Source organism: Rhinolophus ferrumequinum, chromosome 5, assembly GCF_004115265.2.
Source record: "Rhinolophus ferrumequinum isolate MPI-CBG mRhiFer1 chromosome 5, mRhiFer1_v1.p, whole genome shotgun sequence".
Classification (NCBI taxonomy): Eukaryota; Metazoa; Chordata; class Mammalia; order Chiroptera; family Rhinolophidae; genus Rhinolophus; species Rhinolophus ferrumequinum.
Window position 1 is genome coordinate 85,020,265 of NC_046288.1, and position 20,565 is coordinate 85,040,829.

General features: G+C 53.5%; 1 protein-coding gene across 2 annotated transcripts in view; it reads left to right on the forward strand.

The window, feature by feature from the left end:
- The window catches only part of SORCS2 (sortilin related VPS10 domain containing receptor 2), a 392,162-nt gene that overhangs the window by 328,220 nt on the left and 43,377 nt on the right, over nucleotides 1-20,565 (forward strand). For both annotated transcript variants that reach the window (XM_033106450.1, XM_033106451.1), the window contains exons 5-9: nucleotides 3,160-3,233; nucleotides 7,121-7,185; nucleotides 8,429-8,547; nucleotides 9,397-9,486; nucleotides 17,870-18,049. In XM_033106450.1, coding sequence (XP_032962341.1) covers nucleotides 3,160-3,233; nucleotides 7,121-7,185; nucleotides 8,429-8,547; nucleotides 9,397-9,486; nucleotides 17,870-18,049 — 528 coding nt within the window. The remainder of the gene's footprint in view (nucleotides 1-3,159; nucleotides 3,234-7,120; nucleotides 7,186-8,428; nucleotides 8,548-9,396; nucleotides 9,487-17,869; nucleotides 18,050-20,565) is intronic.

Here is a 20,565-nt window from a genome sequence, read left to right on the forward strand (position 1 = left end):
GGAAAGAAAAGGGAGAGAAAAAAGACTGAGTTATGGTTGTAAAAGGAACGAGGACTTTGAGGAAATTAGTAACAACAACAATAGGACTGTAGTTTTTTCAGGGCTCCCTAACCCCCAAGAGGCAGGGTGGCTTTGGAGCAATGCTGCCTTAGGTTCTGGCAGACCTGGGGTACCAGGCAGGTCTCTGCTCCCGTGACACTGAGTGACACACAGGCCCTGCCTGTGGTGCACAGTGACAAGCATTACTTCTTGTTCCTGCTGGGTCTGGGGGTTGGCTGGGGTCCCGCCAGATTCTTCTGGGGCTGACAAGATAGGGCTCCTGGCGACTGGTCGGGCTCAGGTCTCCGTAGTCTCTTATCCTGCAACCTGGTTACCTGGGGTTACCTGGTTACCTGGGGACATGCTACTCTTATGGTGGAGGGCAGAGGCTCTGGGGGGCAGAGGACACCACACAAGCCCCTGGAGCGTGTCTGCTTTCACTGGGAATACATCACATCCCCTCACTCCATTGGCCAGAGCAAGTCACATGCCAAACCCAGAGTCAGCAGGGTTCGGCATGAATATTCCACTCACAGGACTTGCAGATTTATACAAAATCAAATGCCCTGTTTTCCTCCCAGATACCTGCCCCTTCCTCCAGCAGAGTATCTACCCACCTTCAGATTGCCCTGTCCCCTACTTTCAGTTCCCTCCTTTACTGTGTCATTATCATTTGGCGTACTCTGAAGTGACCTTATTTAGAGCCTGGACAGTGAGAGCATAAATGCAGTGGTTTCTCTCTCAAGGCTCAGCAAACCCCATTAGGTTCCTGGGATCAAAAGGAAGTGAGAGTCAGGCAGTCCCTTCCCACGGGACTGGGTGCTCTCTAAAGTCTTGGGGTGCTGGAGGAGGGGGCTTCAGGCCGGACTTGCAAGGATCCTCCCAGAAGCCTCCCAGGAGCTCTCCCACCTGGGGGTCTTCTTCCTCTGCCTGTCAGGAAGGTGAGGAACCACTTACCAAGGTCAAGAGCACACGGCTGTGCTGAGACCTGGGCCTCTGCACTTGCCACTGTTACATTGCCACACTGCCTGGCAACGTCTGCAAACCAGGCGTTGGACACGAGTGCAGAGTCCAGCTGCTGCCTCCACCATCACCGTCCCTCCACCCTCCCACGCGGGAGGATGGATGCCAGAGCACGTCTCCCGTGCTGGCCAGCAAAAATGGCCAGAGGCACCAGGAACGCGTCTCGGTGTCACTTCCATCCTGCAGACCTCGCACGAGTGCACCCATCTGACCCAGAGCTCTAGCTGCAAGAGGAGTCTAAGCAAGGCTGGATCTCAGCTTTGCAGCCTCTGCAGTACGAGGCGCCCTGTGGGGCGGGAGGGAGGGAGGGCTTCTGCGTCCCAACCACTGCACCCGACGTGCACTGAAAGCCAGGGCTGAATCGCGGTGCCTCTGATAATCGTAGGAAGCCCTGGCTTGCACTCCTGGGAATTCGCATTCCCCTGACAGCACGCTCGTCCTTTACCTTGGCTTCTCCCTGCTCTGACTCCTGACTGTTTATGTCAGAGAGTCTGTGTGTCCCGCTACGGAGCCTCCCCTCCTTTCTTAGACAAGCAATCGACAGGCAATCAGCCCTCCTACAGGACGTCACTGTGCAGGTTTCAGCTGCAGTAACTGGGATGTCCCTGGTGTGTTTATTCTTATTTATTTGCCGGTGTTTGTCTTTTATTATGCAGAAACGTCGTATTTCGGCAGCAATTGATGATGCATTATAAAATGACCTCCCATGAGAACATATTGGGGAGGCTTCATAAAGTTCCAGGGCAGGCGTCATAAATGCAAGTGCCTCCCGTGATGGCCGGGATAATGCCTCCATTAATGCGGAGGGTTTATTACCTGGCTCCCAAACGCTGATGGCTACAGACTCATTTTTTATTCACTTATTGCCTGAGAATATGAGCCGTGCTCTCCTGATTTGCAGATGGGTAAATTGAGGTACGAGGTGGACCAGGCCCTGGCCTGGTCGCTCAGATGACCCAGAGAAAAGACTAGAGGGGATGGGTCGTCCTCCCTGGGGGGACTCCTCAGCCATCAGCACATTACGCTCGGGTCTACAAGATGGGACTTGCTGCTGTAAGCAAACACTGCGTGACCTTGAGCAACTTACTTAACCTGTCTGAGTTTCAGTTCTTCCATCTGTAAAGGGGAGAAATTACCTATCTTATGGGTGTGTGTGTGTGTGTGTGTGTGTGTGTGTGTGTGTGTGTGTGTTAAATAAAGTAGCTTTTAATAAGCTCTTAGCTCAGTGCCTGGCTCCATGAAAGGCCACAGCTGCTACCAGGCTTTCCCATTGGGGCCCTAATGAAAATTCAGTACAACCAGTTGCTCAATTCACAGATATTTATTGAGCATCGCCTGCATACATACCAGGAACGAATGCACCTGCTTAATAAGATAGATGAGTTCCAGGCCCTCCCTGGAGCTTACGTTCTAAGGGATGAAAACTTTCCAAAAAGCCCTTTTTAAATTAATATGAAAGGTGATGATTTCTGAGCATGTGCCCTAGAGCAGGTGTCAGCAGACAATGGCCCGCCACCTGCTTTTGTGAATAAAGTTTTATTGGCACGCAGCCACGCCCATTTGTTACGTGCTGTCTCTGGCAGCTTTCTGGCTCCAAAGGCAGAGATGAGTGGCTATCACAAAGACAGTGTGGCCTGAAAAGCCGAAAGTATTGCCTACCTGGTGCTTTGTAGAAAAGTTTGGCAGCCCCTGCCCTAGAGTCACATTTGCTCACTCACTCAGCGCACCCAGCAGCCGTGGGCCCGGGCTAGACTTGGTGACAGACAGGTGAGAAGGAGGGTGTGTGCCCTGAGCAGAACCGGCTCCCACAGAGAAGTAGGAAACAAAACTGGGAGGCCTGCCTGGCTTTTCCCTGGACAACCTCTTCTCTCGGCTCCTACCAGCTGGCCTGGGGGCAGGAATGGCTCTTTGTGGAGCCCCCACACCCGACCTTCAGCCTCATGGGGCTTGGTCTGTCCCCCCAGATGAGCTCAGGGCCTGCCCCAGCCAGGGCTGGACGAGACGCTTTCATCGTGGAGGGGACCTCACCGTCTCTCGCGAGAGGCTCATTTCTCACATCCTGACCAAACTTTCCTTTCTCTTCTTTCTTCCCTCCAGCTCTACGTGTCATCTGACCTGGGGAAAAAGTGGACACTTCTGCAGGAGCGAGTGACCAAAGACCACGTGTTCTGGTGAGGGCACCTGGAAAGGGAGCCTCAGCCGCAAGGGTTGAGGCTCCCTTCCTGCTCTGGGCTCCCTTCCTGCTCTGTGCCCGCCCTGTACCTCCTCACCCCAGGGGGGTCTCCAGAGGGCTCTTCCTGGTGCAGACCCGGGGGCCTAGCATCCCTCGGGCCACACGTACCCTGGGCACAGGCTGTGCAGACAGCAGCACTGGCTTCTCGCTTGTGTTCTCCTGGGAGCCGCTCCACGAGCTCTTGGAGCCGTATTGGGGTCTCTCTGTGCCAACGAGGAAACTGGTGCTCAGGAAACTCTTGTTTGATGAGAGAATGAGGCCCATGGAGGACAAGTACTTGTCAAGGTCGAGGTCGGGGTCAAGGTCGGGGGCAGGGCCTGCTCAGAGCCCACATTCCTGCCACCAGCCACGTGCCATCCAGCCTCCTATTACCTGCCTTTGGAGATACGTGCAGCTACGTGGCGTTCTTTCTCCTCAATTGCTCTTTCTTATATGTACACACACACACACACACACACACACACACACACACACACACACCCCTCCTTTGTGCAGCAACCCCCCACCTTTCCTGACTGAAGGGCACAAGGCTGCAGGGAGCCTTTGTCTCCTCTCTGGAATGCTGGCTCCTGGGCTGCAGGCCTTTTGCTGTGGGGACAAGAGATGGCCTTCTTTCCACGCGTCTGTCCACAGGGGGCCGGTTCCTTCCTCAGAAACCGGATTGCCGCCACCAATCACCGGCCTTGTCACTGGTGGCAACTGCTGGCCCCAAGGGCTCACAGAGGTGGGGAGGGGTGCCAGGAGGTGGGGGTTCGGAGCCACGCGGCTGGGGAAATGGCGGAGCTGGGAGCTCGGCCTTGTGGGGTCCAGTCCCAGCTCCATCCCCGTCCAGGCTCCCAGGAGACCTCTCCCACCCGCCTGCAGATACTGAAAGGTAAATTGGCACTAATTCAAACATCTTATTAACTCAAGCAAATCAAATTCTGCCCCTATTTTCTCAAATTGCTCTGAGTTGTTCGGGAGAGAATCACAGCGGCCCCTGGGCCCCGTCTCTCCTGGAATGTGGTGACAGCGGCGACGGGCCCTGTTGTATGTGGTGAACGATGCCGCTTTGACAGCATTTCCAAGCGGCTCTTTGTCCTGAACGAGCATCAGGAATTGCCCAAGCCCCCTGTTCTGTCTGACACTGGGACTCGTGACTGTTTTTGAGGAGCCAAACAACAAGTGAGCTCCGTAAGGGGCCCCTGCGGTGGGGACCCCCTGTGTTCCCGGCCCCCAGGGAGTTCTGTCCACTGCCCTCCTCATTAGTGTCTCAGTGGCCCCGGAACAAAATCACAACTATGGCCCCCCAGAAGCTGACCACCTGCCAGGCACAAACCAGCCTGAGGGTTTAAATCCTCCTCTGTAGAATCCACACAGAAGCCCCTGATTGTCACCCCTTGTGTTACAGAGGGAGAAACTGAGGCTCAGATTGGCTAGGACCCTTGTCTTGGGTCACACTGCCCAGAAGCAGCAGCCCCCGGCCGTGGCCGCCTCTGCCTGTGGCCAGTGGCCATGCTGTTGGCCAGGCAGTCTGGCTGGTTTCTGTGTTGCTTCTCCACTCAAGCTGAGCTCACCCAGGGAAGCCTCAGCCTTCCTCTTCTTGCAGCTGCAGGGCTGCCCAGTGTGGGCCAAGGGGCAGGACCTCTGAGGGGGTAGGCCATGCCCACAGGCGTGGTCGTGGTGACAGTGAGCGAATCAGAACTGCCCTTAGTATCCAAGAGATAAAAATCCATTCCTCACGCTCCCAGAGCACTTGGCTCTTCCCAGAGATCTGCTTTCCCGTGGGTCGTCTCATGTGACTGCTACTTCTAACTAGTGTTTGGAGCCAGGCCCGGGGCCGTCCCCAAATACCACCTTCAGGGAACCTGATGGACAGGCAGGTGCAGGGGGCAACACTGCCCTGCAGGCAGCCAGGCTCTAACTGCTATAAATGCAGTGTCTCTGGGCTTCCCGACCCGGGCGCCAGCGTCTCTGGGTGGGGGCCAGGCCTCAGGCCGGCACTGCTCCCTTGCCCTTTCCAAGGCCTGAGCATGTCGGGAAATCCCTGTGGGAGGTGCTCTGACGGGGGAGTGACAGAGTGCGGGAATGGAAGTGGTGAGTGGATGAAGTATGGAGGGAGGGAGGGAGCGGACAGAGTGCTGAGTGACTGGCTGAGTGAACGGGTGGGTGAGTGAACAGGCTGATGTGGTCACCCCTCCCTACAGAGGACGGATTGTCAGACTGAAACTCCATCTGCCAGCTGAGGATCCATCAGTGAGACGGTGTGGATGGGGCCTGGCGTCCCTCGGGCCACGCGTGCCCTGGGCACAGGCTGTGCAGACAGCAGCATTCGCTCTTCACTTGTGTTCTCGAGAGAACACATTGTTCCCGAGAGAACACATTGTTTCCTGGTAAAGGGAACAATGCCCGTCTTTGTCCAGAAAAGAGAGAAAAATGTCAGGCAGGAGACCTCCTTCCACAGAGCTTACAAATGGTCTATTCACAAAAGCCGAAATCAACACTTCACCTTGCAATCGAGACTCTGCGGCAGGTCAGAGTGACGGGGGCTGAAGCCCACGGCTTACACGTCAGCGTGCTGCGGGGATCCCACCCGCTCTACCACCGGGCCGGGGGCCACGGCACGCAGACCCCCTCCTGGATTTCTCCTGTCCGCGGGGGCCACCTGTCCCCAAACAAGGTGTAGCCCAGGGGACCCTGGTGTCAAGCCCATTGCGAGGCGAGTTGAGAATTGAAAGGGGCGGATTCGGGCCAGGGGGCTGTCAGTGATGGGACAGCTCATGTCAGGACGCCGGGGGGACACTGCAGGGAGGACAGCAGGCCTGTCCTGGTGCTGAGTGACCTTGGGAAGTGACCTCCACATCCTCACCCTCACTTTGCTCTTGGTCAGAGTCGTGTCCAGGCAAGGGGTTGGTTCACTGGGTGGCTTTTAATGGTCATATCGGCACGACTATTTTCACCACAAATAGAATCAGCTCAGCAGATCCAGGCATGACACTCAGGAGAAGCCTGAGTAAATAGAGGTTTTAAAGGAAGTCGACATTGTAGAGCAAACGACAGTCCAGTTGACACATGACAGTAAAAAGTGGGAAACACGGGACCACCACTGCCAAGTTTCCTTTCCGTTGAAAACTCTGCATGTCACCTCCTGGGTGCCAGGCCCTGTGTTGGGCGGCGCTGGGGTTCAGAGCGAAAGCAGTTGGCCCGCCCCTGCTGCCCTGGAGGACACGGCCCATGGACCTGCGACCCTAGCAGGTCCCTCCCACCGCCGCCTCCTCGGGCCTCCTTGAGTGCGCCATCGGCGGCCAGTCCCCACTGTTCCAGCCGCTGCCTGAGCCCTGAACAACAGCTGGACTGGGGCCGGGGGCCGAGAGCCGCACCTTCCGCAGGGCACCCTTTGATGGGTGGCATTCCAGGAGCCACCGGGCAGGGAGAGGGACCTGGGGGAGGCCTGGCTCTGCCACCTACAGCTCTGCACCCTGGGGGCAGTGGCGTTGCTCCTCTGAGCCTCAGTTTCCTACTTTGCAAAATGAGGGGGATATTCCCAGGCCTGCTTCTGCCTCTTAACATCATTTTGATCATAAAAAAAAAAAGAAGACAAAACAAAACACACACAACTCGTGTGAAAGTCTTTTGTAAAGGAGAACATCTTCTATAGAGAAGACAGGAAGGCCCAGCAAACTCCACGCCCTGCCAGGCAGAAATCCCGCTCCCTCCGACCCACAGAGCGACTGTCCTTAGAACCCAGAGGCCGTGTGGCTACGTGGGGTGCAGCACACGACGCGGGCTCCACACTCGGGGCTGGGGACCCCATTCCCACCCCAGCCTGACCCCATTCCTTTCCAGGGCCGTGTCTGGGGTGGACGCTGACCCTGACCTGGTCCACATGGAGGTCCAGGACCTCGGAGGAGGTAAGCCGGGAGGGGGAGCAGCCCAGTGTGCCCTGGGGTCCTCGCCCCGCAGCCGGTGCACCATGTTCAGTGGTTCTTCCAGGGCCGCTGGCTCTGCACAGCTGACCTCGCCGTGTTCCAGTGTGGCGTAATTTTAAAGGTGCTTGTTTTCCAGCTGGAGATAATTTGAAGTCAGGGAGCTCCGCTCCAGTGGAAAAGTCTATTAAGAGACGATTTGTTCTGGGCCCTGAACATTGAGTGTTTCCCGCTCCCTGGCCCCACCCCCAGCACTTGCTGAGTGCTCGACGGTGACGTGTCCTCCCATGGCTTGCTCCTCGGTGGGGCGGGGGCTTCATGCCCTGCTGGGGACTCAGAGCTGAACAAGAAAGCCCCGCCCCTGCCTGTTGGGGTACAGCAGATGCAACCGGCCATTGTACGAGCCGTGGGACCCCCGTGCTGCGGGGAGGGACAGAGTGGAGGGGGTATCACCACTCATGGCTCTGACCGCAACTCCTCCAGACACCCGGGACCGTGAGCCTCGTCCCGCGGTTTCTCTTGGAGTGGAAACCTCGGCTGGTTCACACTTAGCGTGGGAGCTGACAAGAACAAGGAATGCATCCCCAGAGAGGACGAGTGTTGTGGATGGTAGATTAAAAATCCTGCTGGGACAGAAACACTGGCTCAGCTCCCAGCCAGCCCTGTGCCAGCCACGTGAGCCGGGACAAGCTTCCCCACCTCCCTGCACCTCAGTCCCTGCAACTGTGAAATGGGTCCGTACACACAGCACCTAGCACCAGACTGCATGGGCGAGCGCTCTGTGGGCAGCAGCTGCTCTCGGGTCCCTTTCCCATTTCCGCACCCTCAGCTCTTCCCTGGGTCCCTCACTGTCGGTCTGTCTGCTCCCGTCAGCCCCTCCTTAGGAAAAGCTGGCGGTGGGCGTACGGCCATGCTTTAGACAAGGGCCTCACCTCTTCCCTCAGCCTCAGCTGCTCACCTGTAAGGTTGGACCCCCTGTAGCTTCCTGAGGATCAAAGTGCTCATGGCAGTAGAGGGATGGCACAGAGCCGCCCCACGCAGCTGCAGGTGTGACCACAGGGTCCCCTGAAATTCCAACCCACCAACGAACCCACCACAGTGCTGCGGCCAGCACGCAGAGGGTGCCGCAATCCACTCGGCATCCGGTGGTCTGGCAGCCTGCCCCTCCCTGCCACTGGACTCAGCACTGGAGAGGTCATGCAGCCGGGCTGGCTCTTGTCCCCTGCAGGGTTCCGCTACGTCACCTGCCAGATCCACAACTGCTCCGATCAGGCACTGATGGCGCCCTTCGCCGGCCCGATTGACCACAGCTCCCTAACCATGCAGGACGATTACATCTTCTTCAAGGTACCGTTGCTTGTGGGGCACCCGGAAATTGGCAGTAGGTGACATAGAGTCTGGGCCATTCTAGGGAACACGGAATCACTCAGAGCGGAGGCAGTGAGATGGCCCCTTGACTTGCAAGGGCGACTTAATTTGCACTTCCCCCCCCCCACCCCTGTGGCCGTGGCTGCAGGCAACCCCAGAATGCCCCACAGAGCCAGAACCTTGACTCAGGACGAGGCCCGCTCCTCCTGCCTTCCACTCCCCAGGAAACTCCCACAACTCGGGTCCCGCAGGCCCACACCCATTTTGCTCCATTTGGTCTGGGTGACTTTGGAACTGATGGGGGCTGACACTGGTCATTGCTGCTGGCCGCCAGGTACCAGCTATCTACAGGGCAGCACTCATGCTCAGATCACAGCTGAGACCACCCTCAGGAACCATGCGGTCTGGCCATTCAGAAACTCCAGTGAAAAACGAACTGATCATACCACTTCTTGATTACTCCCACTGATGGGGAGCTCCCTCCTTTCAAAGCAGCCTGTCCCTCTCCTGGATAGCTCAAACCTTAGAATGTTCCTCCCACCCCACCTTGTTCCATAACTCAGACGCAAGGAAACAAGGTGCTGAGAGAGCAGGAGGAAAGAGATTAGTTCTAACTGAAGGAGGTGGAGGAAGACTTCCCAGAGCAGGAGCATTTGGTGTAGGGCTTTGAAGGGTGAATAGAAGTCTGTCCATTTCAGGAGGAGCAGGTATAAGCAAAATAAAATGGCCTTTTCACCAGCTGGATACAATGTGTAGTTTTTCATTCATGAGGCTCTGGCTTGACAGGAAACCTAGCCCCTCAAAAACATGTCTCTTGCCTCCTGTTAGGCCACCTCAGCCAACCAGACCAAATACTACGTCTCGTATCGTCGCAATGAATTTGTCCTGATGAAGTTGCCAAAGTACGCGTTGCCAAAGGTAAGAGTGGTTTCCCTCGCCCCCCCTGCCCCAGTGGCCACATCCTGGGTCTGCACTGAATCGTGAGACAACAGGACTTGTACTCAGGTGCTCAGAGGTCCCAAGTCAGGATGGATGAGAGCAAGCGTGTGCATGCTTGCTCTAACTGGTCTTCTGCCCCACCGTCCCCTCCAGCTTTGTGCTGTCCCGGGGCCTCTGCCTCGCTCTTCCCACTGCCTTGTCTGGCTTTCCTCAGAACTCCTGCACACGTGAGACTTCAGGAGAAAAGTCACTTACTAGGAACCCTCCAGGCTGCTCTAGGCCTCTGTTTCCTGCTTGTACCCCACCTTTCTCCTTTCTGACACCCAGGGGCTGGGGACCCCTCTGTGTCAGTTTCCTGCCCTCAGCTAGAGTTTTGAGAAGTAGGGGCAGTTTCTGTTTTATTCACCTCTGCATTCCAACTGCCTAGTTTGGCACCTGGCACATAGTAGGTTCTCAGTTAATGCTACTTCCTTCCCCTTGCCTGAACAGGCAAAAATGGGGGACCCAGGGGCTGCCCAGACCTGCTCCTAGCCCTGCCTCAGAACTGAACTCCACGGCCCTCCCTGCTGACATGTGAGTCCCATTTTACAAGGGAGGCGATTGACGTTCAGAGAGGCTGAGTAAACTGAGGTCACACAGCGAGCTAGAAACCAAAGGAGGGCTCAAACCCAGGCCTGGAAGTGTCTGAAACCAGCCCCATGTGGCCTCCCCCTCCAGAGGCCATTGGATGGCCTGCTTCACACACACTCCACGTGCATGATTTTGGAGCCCAGAATACTGCGAGCCTTCCCTTGCATACATATTTATTAAGCATCAACACAAGCTAGAAACTGATGCTACGGCTATGAATCGGAGACCCCACTTTCCTGTTCCTGTGGGGTTTTTAGAGAGAAAACCAGCAGAAAAATCAAGGTGCCGACGGAAGTATAAAATAATCGCAAGTTGTGATTTGTGTTATGAATGGAAGGAAAGGCAGAGACAGAGAGTGGTGGAGGGTGGGGCGCTTCTCTGAGGGGGATATTTGGTCTGAAGCCCAAAGGTTGGAGGAGAGCTGGTCAGGTGGAAGGCAGTGCACGTGCAAAGGCCCTGGGGCAGGAGTGAGGCCTGGGATGAGCAGAGAATAGGGGTGGGGTGAGAAGAGGCAGACGCTCTGGGCCCTGCAAGCCTGGGCACAGTGGATTGTGTGAAGTCCTCAGCTGTCCTGAGCTGCTGCTCTGGGCACCGACAGATCCCCGCTGAGCCTGAAATGGGAAAAGTACATGAGGCTTTAAAAAAAAAAAAAAAAAAAAAAAGGAAAGGAAAAGGAGGAAAATGGAAAGGAAAGGAAAGAAAGAAAAGAACCAAGCTTAACAGATTAACTCCGGCTTGGCTGAGTAAGTAAATTAAAAGCTAATGATTTCATTTAGGGCGAACGCTGGGGATAAGGAGACTTTTCAGCTTCTGAGCAGCTTTTCCTTCACCCCTGGGGGCTGCAACATCAGCGTCCCGTGTCCTGGGCCCTTTGTCCAGGTGTTGGGGTGGGAGGAGTTAGGGGGATCCCAGGGTCTCTCCCTGCTCCCTCTGGCATTGGGAGGGGGGCACTGCGATTACTGCCCCTCTCCTGGGACGGAGGTGGTTGGATCAGCAGCCAGGCTGTTTCTAAGGGGGTGCTAAGAAGCCTGCGGCCACAAGTCACGACCTCTGTGGACTTGAGTGCTGGCTGCAGCTCGCCGGCCCTAGGAGTGCCCATCTGCACATGAGATGGGAGTGCGTGTTTCTCAGAGCCCTTGGTGGGGTTTGCAAGAAGCTCCCCTGCGGGAATCCTACTGCAGGCCCTTGAGAGTATATTAGCTGCTAGCTCCCTTCTTCCCCCATTTCTGCGGAAATTAGGGGCACTGAAAAGAATCATGAGGCTATGATAGAAGACACAGCCTCCACATCATAAGCGGGTGACAGAAAGGAGACATGTACACGCCCCTCATGTCACTCAGTTTTGCGGGATGACCAGGGACCCCTCAGATCCGTAGCATTTGCGTTGGCACTGAGTGTCCTTGCTTTGGAGGCCTGTGCCCAGGACCCAGGGACAGGCAGCTGAGGGTGATGGGTGAATCGGGCTCCTCTTGGGGAACATGCTGCCCTGCCCCCAAGCCCTGTGGGGTCCTCAGTACCACATCTCGTCTTGCTGAGAACGTTGCCCAGCCAGAGAGCGGGCCTCCTTCCTCTTCACCAAGTTCAGGGGAAAGGCCAGACCTCGGTGTCTGCCACCAACAACTTGGAGATCTGGCTAATTGAATTTCCTACTCAGATTTTGTGCTTTTATGGTGAACTTGTAACTCCTATTTCCTCCCCCTAAATCATCCTCACTTTTTTTCTTTAATTACCTGAGTAACATCATGAAAACAATAGAACTCAGCCATAGCCTCCCTCCCGTCAACCAGGTCCCTGTTTGGTTTTTCCTTGCAGCAGTCCCTGGCCACATGCCAGGCAACTTTTATGTACTATGTAGTTGTATCATGGCATGCTGCTTTCACATGACATTGTATCATGAGGATTTTTTCAGAATGACACATGATACCCACTTGAAATGACTGCAAAACTTTCAATTGAGCAGACGTACCTTGAGCCTAGTGTTCAGACATTTTGGGTTATTTCCATTTTTCATATTATAAACAGCACAGCAGTGAATATAATTGTGCCTGCAGGCAGTTCTTTTCATATTTCTGAAGTTAAGTCTAAGAACTTCCAGACAAAGGATATAAATATTAGTATAGCATAATTCTGTTCTAAAAGGGTTCCACCTGCCACTGGCAAAGTTAGGGTACACTAGTCTCAACACAGCTTTGCCAAATTTGTTGTTATAATCATTTCTTTCTATGTTCCATCTACTTTAAAAGGTGTAAGTGGTGTCATTCTACTATTTTAGCTCATCTATATGTGAAAACTGTAAAGGGTGAACAGTTTTACTAAATGTATCACTATTTTTGCATCAATTGTTTACTTCTAATGATTTTTTTAAAAAATAGTCATATTACCTAACCCCCAAACAATAGTAAAGGCTTATAACAGACAATTTACATAAAGTAAAATACAATTCATAGAGCTTAAGAATAAAGGTGGAAGTGACATCAGAGAACATGGTGGGGTCAGAAGCAGCGTAAGTCATCTTCTCACCTGGACAACAGTTATTACAGGAGCGTGATCTGTCTGCAGAACTATTTTGGAAGTCTGGAGTCTACTCAAAGGCTTGCAGTTCTCAGGGGAATATTCCGTGGTAAATCAGGTTAGTTTTCCACGATTTAGCTGTTATCGTAGTAGAGCTAAACCCATCCCCTACCCCGGCTCTGTGGCAGGCAGCTGTCCCTCTTGTTCCCAGAGCAGGATGCTGCAGAAGCCAGAGTGGGCATGAGGACCTTGTCCTCCAAATATTGGGAGTCTGTGCTCTGATTCTTGATTTGTGCTTTTGATGAGGAAGGGATGCAGACATCCCCCCTGGCAGCCATTATTGCAACCACACCCAGCTGATGCAGCTTCCAAGGGATTTACATGGCCAAAGAACTGTGTTCCCCAACTTTATTTCCTTCTTTCCCCTTTTGGGAGCCAGATACTCAAGGACTAGGACATTCAAAAGCTACCACATATGTGGAAGAATTTAGAAATCACTGTGCATGCCCAGGGGAAAGTGCAGGCTCAGAAAAGTCATACGAAGAACCTAAGTTTACACCTCAGGCTGATCGCTGGTACAGAGACAGCCTACAACAATCACAAATAGAAACAAAAACACAAAACTGCAAACGCTGGGGAAGCGGGAAGAATCGGATTTCCAGTTACCACATTATTATATTGAAATGTCCAGTTTTCAACAACAACAAAATCAAAAGTCATATGAAGAAAGTATGATCGATTTCAAGGAAAAAATAAACCAACCAAAATTGTCCCTGAGGAAGAGCAGATGGCAGACCTACTAGACAAAGACTTTCATACAGCTGTCTTAAAGATGTTCAAAGAACTGAAGGAAAACATGAAGAAAGTCAAGAAAACAACATATGGACAAAATGGAAATATCAAAAAATAGAAGACATAGAAAGGACCCAAAAAAGAAATTCTGGAGGCTAAAAAAGAGCAATAATTGACATGGAAAAAAATTCACCAGAGGGATTCAAAAGCATATTGGAGTAGACGAAGAAAGAATCAGAGAACTTGAATATAGGACAATTGAAATTATTGACTCCAAGGAACAGAAAGAAAAAAGATGTTAAAAGAAAGTGAACACCAGCTAAGGGACCTGTGGGACCCAAGTGGACCAACATACAGTGTGGGAGTCCCAGAGGAGAAAAGAGAGAAAGGGGCAGAGAGATTATTTAAAGAAAGAGTGACCCAAACTTCCCCACGTTGATGAAAGACATAAAGATAAATATCTTTAAAAAGTGATGAACTCCAAGTAACAGAAACAACAACAGCCACACCGAGACATAATATAATCAAACTGTTCTTGAAAGAAGCAAGAGAGAAGAAACTGGTCACATGTAAGAGATCCTCAATAAGATATTTGCCAGATTTCTCATCAGAAACCTTGGAAGACAGAGAGGTGATGTATTCCAGGTGCTGAAACAACCTGGTGAAGGTGTTGGTTCATTAGGCTGTTGTGAATTGTATATAAAGACCTATGGAGAAATTTCCCTTACCAGGCTTATTAATAATTTTTTTAAACTTTCCGAAATTACTTCTTTAGAATGTATTCACTACAACTGATGAGATAATAATACAGGTATCTGTACCATTTCTACCTGCTTGCCTCTCCATTCCTCCTTTCCAGGACAATCTCACTTCCTCATTCCTGAAGGTAACAGTGGTAGAAGCTCTTAGAAACTTCTCCATATTCATTCTTCCTCTTCATCTTAGTTTAACAAACTCCAGGTTTTAGCTGGCACATTGCTTACCAGCTAAAAGATTGTATTTCCCAGCTTCCCTTGCAGCTACACGTGGTCATGTTTCTAAACTCTGGTCAATGAGATGTAAGTAGAACAGTCATGTGGGATTCCTCAGAGCCTTCCTTTAAAGGCGAGCCTTTCTCTCCTTCTTTCCTTCCTCCTTCCTGCTGCCTTGCATGTTGTTCTGATGGCTGGAGCTCTAGCAATCGTGTTGGATCATGAGGACAGTCGGACGGTGACTCGGAAGGTGCCTGTGTCCCTGGTGACTTTGTAGAGCTTCCGTACGGGGCTGCCTACGGCTGGTCTTCTTTTACATACAGGACAAAAGAGCATCTTGTTTAAGTCACTCATCTCCCCTCCCCCCCAGTTTCTGTTACTTATAATCAAACCTAATTCAACCTGACAGCAAATACAGTGGAACCTCGGTTTTGAACGTCTCCTTTGACGAACATTTCGGTTTACGAACGCCATAAATTTTAAGGATCTATGATATCATTAGATAGTAAAATTCATGCTAAATTTGCGTTTTAGGGGTTGATTTTAAAGGTCTGGAATGGATTAATCCATTTTGTATTACTTTCTATGGGGAAACCGTGCCTCGGTTTTCTAATGTTTCAGAACTCGAATGGTCTTCCGGAACGATTACATTCGAAAACCGAGGTACCACTATATTGGCAACCTTGGTGTTTCCTTCTACATATGTCTCCAGACCATACAAATACATTCATATAAACACATATACAGATACGTGAGTATTTTTCACATTCAATGTTTGAAAACGGAGTCCATAAGAATCTTGGCTTCTAATAGTTCTTTTTAAAAAAATAATAGCATAAATGCAAATTCAAGCAAAACTTGCATATTATTTATCACTTTCTCATCGGCAAAGATCTTTAAAAGACTATTCTGGATCCTGGTATCCATGAAATGAAATAAGCACCCACTAGCCCTGCTGATGGGAAAGAATTCACATAAATTCTCAGGATAGTGACTTAACATCACGTAAGAAGAGCTGTAAAATGTTCCTGCTCTCCAGTGCAGCACTTCCACTTAGCATATGAGTTCAGGAAGTAACCGGAGAGCTCATGACCTGTGGGAATGCTGACGGCTGTTTTGCACAAAGCATAGGAGACACTAAAAGCAGTCTCTGGGCAGCAGCAGGAAATGTGGTATATCCACAAAAGGGAACGTCCTGTAGTCATTAAAAGTGGTGTTTATAGATAATGACAGAGGAAAATGCTCCCCATATAATGTGTAAGAACAAGCTACAAACCAAACATGAAAAAAGTATGTGAATCACACTTGGGAAAATCCCCAAAATAAACATTTTACAATGTTAATTTCAGGTTTCTCTAGAGGTGGTGTTATAGGCAACTTTTAGTTGCTTTATACATTTTTCTTTATTTCCCAGATTATGGTAAACATGTACCCAATGTATTTACCTGGGTTATGTAAACATTTACCCAGAGATGTGGAGAAGGAAAAGTCTGAATTGATGCAATAAAAGTAAAGATTGAATGCTTACTGTGTGGTGGAGGCAGGGGACGCCTGAGCTTGGAACCACCTGACGGAGGCCCGTGGAACACCTGCCCCGTAGAGGCAGCAAAGTGACCAAGGCCCGGGTGGACACAGTGCAGTTTGGCCTGTGGCTGCAGGTGCAGAAATGGGCACAGGGCAGAGAAGACCAGTGATGACCAGGCTCCCCGAGCCAGGTTTCTCTCTCATGCGTCTGTCAGACTCCCCACCACCCTACTGTCCCATGGGACCCACCAGGCCCTGCCTCCCCTCACCTCTACGATCCTTCCCTAGTCCCAGCTTCTTGGTTCCAGTCATTTCTGTGGGCTAGATTTACGTCCATCCACAGAGGGTCTGCATCACACTGCTGGGGTCTTCCCTGATCGTGAGGTGCACAGTAGGTGCTTCACAACACGGCGTCTTTTCTCTGCAAAGCCGCTTCTTTTGGCCTCACAGCACAGGGGCTGGGCCAGGCAGGAGAGGAAGGGACTGTCACCAGCCTGTACCCTGCCCAGGCAGTCACTTCTTCACTGTCACCAGAAGGTCATGTCCGACTGGACTGAATAGGAACTTAATCTGTTATTAGACAGAGAGAGAGAGAGAGAGAGAGAGAGAGAGAGAGAGAGAGAGAAAGGACCTGTCTGTGCCCTAACATCAGATGAGAAAATGTGAAGGGGGCGCATCCCCAAACTACATCAGCACGTGGCAGCGGGACAAAGGGGCAGCCTCTGCAGGTGGTGACCACGCTGCCCACCTCCGCCATCCATCTTCAGCTGCTGTATCTTGGCAGCTCTGTTGCCAGAAGAGCAATCAAAGTTTCAGAGTGATGGAAGGCAAAGTAATAGATGCTGGGGAATAAAAGCCTGCGATAGCCTCAGAATGGGCCTGTTCGGATGCCTTTTCACGTGGCTCCCAGCAGCACTGGGGGCTGGCTGGGACAGAAAAGAAAAGTGAGAAACCAAGGTTAGCCCTGGCTTTCCGTTTCTTCTTTCGTGTTTCCCCGGGTCTTGTTTTGCTTCTGAATTGTAAATCTGGAACTGAAACCCGACATGCCTGCTGAGTCCACTTGGGCTGCCGGCCCTCATGCTCCCAGAGGGAAACTGAGGCTGGGAGCCTAAGCCCTTGCTGTTCCCCTCCTCAGGGCAGCCCTCCACCCCTCTGCTGGGTGAGGAGCCTGGCCTAGTGCCTCGGGCTGCCCGCTGCCTGCCCAGGACCACCTGCGGGGGCCTTACTGGGTGTGCAGAGGGTGGTGGAGACCCATGGCGTGGCCCAGCTGTCAGCGTGGGCAGCGTGGGCAGGCAGGGAGGCGCTGTGGGTGGAGGGCAGCTCATGTACAGGCTGTGATGCGTCCCTGGACGTGAGACTCCATCCATTCCTCCCTCCCAGTGGATGTTACCACAGGGCGGAGACCATACACGGCTCCCTGCCAGTGCCCAGAACGGTGCCTGGCACACAGTAGGCACCTAGTGCATATGAGCTGAACTAACAGACGACTCACCTTCTCCTCAGGATTGGATGGAAGGGGGTCGGGGAGGAGAACCCCTGCACCCCCAACAGGTGACCATCTGGGCTGCATTCTGATGACCTGGGGGTGCGTGGAGGAGGAAGTCCTCCCCACACAGGGACAGGTGGGCAGACACCTGACGTGGGGCCATGAGGGGGAGGCCTCGCCGAGCCACACCCTGTGCCCAGGACACCCCTCCTAACCCCAGCGTGGAGGCTCACACCGTCACCCCTTTTATTGGAGGTGGGATAATGGAGGCCCAGAGAGGTAAAGGGACTTGTCCGAGACCTCAGAACCGAGAGGGCAGAGCCAAGGTGGGAATCTGGTCAGCCTGCGTAGGGCTGCAGCCTGCGCACGACCCCAGGCCTGCCGTTCCCCAGGGCCAGCTCCGCTCTCCCCCATGCCCACCCACCTCTCACCCACACCCCCCCCTCAGGATCTGCTGATCATCAGCACGGATGAGAGCCAGGTGTTCGTGGCGGTGCAGGAGTGGTACCAGACGGACACCTACAACCTGTACCAGTCGGACCCGCGTGGCGTGCGTTATGCCCTGGTGCTGGAGGACGTGCGCAGCTCCCGGCAGGCCGAAGAGGACGTGGTCATCGACATACTCGAGGTGGGACGCGTGGGGCACGGAGGGACCTGGGGGGCCCCTGGGGAGCCCCGGCCCAGGATGTGTGGGGGGGCAGGTCTCATCCCTGCCCCCTCTTTCACTTGCCCCCACACCTAAGGCTCTATCTCGGGGTCTGCAACTGTTTCTGTAAAGGGCCTACTCGGGCCGAGAGGATACTATGTAGACACTTTTAAAGCAAGAGGAAACTTACTCTTTTTGAGAAAATTCAAAATACAATAATGGAGTGCAGTTTTTGTAACGCAGATGTATTAACGGGAAGCACAGCGTTCTCTGGGGAAAGGGCATTTGGCTGACTTGGGGTTCAGTGTTAGGAGTCCCCACCATTGACTGATCGTGTATAAGCCGCTCCTGGCCCGCTCGCCCTGCACAAAACCAGGCCTGATGACAGAGGCTGGCCCCCCTCCATCTCAGGCCCTCCGAGGTCCCTGCTGCCTGTTTTTTCTCTCCCTCCCCGTCTGTCCCCTGCCCCTGGTCTCCTCTTCCTTCCCCCTCTGTCTGAGTATCCGGTGTCTGTCTGTCTGTCTGTCTCCCCCTCATCCCCCTCAGCTCCGGTCTCCTCCCAGCACCCTCCCTGGGGACCTGCCCTGTCTGTCTCCCGTTTAAGTTTGCGCTGGCTCTTGTCACATCACGTGACACCCAGGGGCTCTGAGCCAGGGCTCCTGGCTCCCAGGCTGGCTCTCTCCACCTGTGAGAAAGCCTGTGCCCGGCTTCCTTCTGTTCTTGGGTTCCACAAACATTGACCCCTGCCTACACCCGGCCTGTCCTGGATCAGGTGTGTCACGGTCACCTCTGCTGGCCCACCCCCGAGCCAGGGATGGGCGGTCCCTTAGCCCATTTGCAGGTAAGGACCTGAGGCTCAGGAAAGGCAGCAACCTGCCCAGACAGACCCAGAAGCAGCCCACATGTCGGCCCCGGGGCCACCTCCACCCCCTTGGCCAGCACTGCCCCTCGCTCACCCCAAGCTCCTCCCTCATGCCCTGCCTTTGGGGAGCCCCCGGCCACTGGGGACACCTGCAAGCGGCCTGATGATTGCGGCGTGTTTTGGTTATAAGCGCTGGATGGTGAGCGTGCCAGGTTCCTCGAGGGCACAGTGGTCAGCCCTCCCGGTGGGGCTGGGGAGCGTGTCCCCTGGGTGGCCCACAAAGCCGTGGGAAGATAGTGGGATTTATCAGCATAGGAGGGGCCTCCAGGATAGGCTTGGCTGCAGCGTTCATCTCTCAGTTGTCAGCTGGGAAACATTTCCCCAAATAGTGAACGTAATCAATTGTTTACAATGACAGCCATTTGTCAGTGTTCACTTCCCAAGCTGGACAAGCAAATGAACCCCGGCCCAGGCTCATGGCTGTTAGCTGAAAGCTGCGTGCAGGTGGCCTCGTCCTGCCCGGCAGCCCTTCCCTCTAGGCCCTGTCCTGTGTGGCCTCCAGGGAGGCCGCTGGGTGCTCACAGGCCTGGCTCTGAAAGGTGTTGCCACTGCCGCTGCACCACAAAGCCGGCTGGGAGAAAAGGGGCCGGTGACGGTGGCCCGGGAAGGGTGCCCAGGACAAGCGCACTGCAGATGGGGGGACAGTCCATGTCCTGTTCTGTCCACAGGTGTCTGTAACGCTTATACCACACACCAGGCTCTGGGCCCCGCTCTGGGAGCACCGGGGTGGGGGGAGTAGACCTGCCACAGAGCTGCTGGCCTCTGCAGAAAGACCAGCCCCCAAATGGTTCTGACACTGTGTTCCAGAGCCTGGGGGGCATGGTGAGGGGCGATTGGCCAGATTGCAGTGGGAGTCAGGGAGTGCTTCCTGGAGGAGAAGGTACAGGCTGAGTTGAAGCCCATCAGAAGTTAACCAGCTGAAGAACCAGGAACAGCAATCCATGCAAAGACCATGAAGTGAGAGGACGTGAGGAACCATAGGAGGTTCACAGCGGCCAGGTCCAAAGGCAACGCCCGCTGCCACCAGCTGGACACCCTCAAACGTGACTTTGCCTCTCTGAAATCCTCCTAACAGTGGTCACAGTTGGTGGTTACAACCACAACTCTGGAGCCCGGCCGTCTGGGGTCAAATCCCAATTTGGATATGTATTTGCTGTGTGACTTGAGGGAGGTTACTTAACCTCTCTGTGCTTTGGTTTCCCCAGTGTGAAACAGGGATGATGGTAGCACCTTCCGCATAGGGTCCCTGTGCCGATTCAAGGACGTCATTCCTGTTAAATACGTGGAGCAGCGTCTAGTAATGAAGTCGGTGCTCACTGACTCTTCCTGTTGTCACAGCAGTTGCCTTCTCCAGGGACTGGAGATAATGCCTGGGCAGAGGCTGGCCAAGAATCCAGGTCTGGAGGTCCTACACATGTTCCAGTGCCATTGTCATCGTGGTTGTCCTTCATCCAGGAAAAACGTTTTGTCCCTGACCTCACGGGCAAATACTTCCTTGGAAGGCCAGTGCTTTCAAGGACCCGTGAGAGTCACTTGTGCAGGGCACGTCCCGGGTTCCAGGCAAGACAGCAAACCT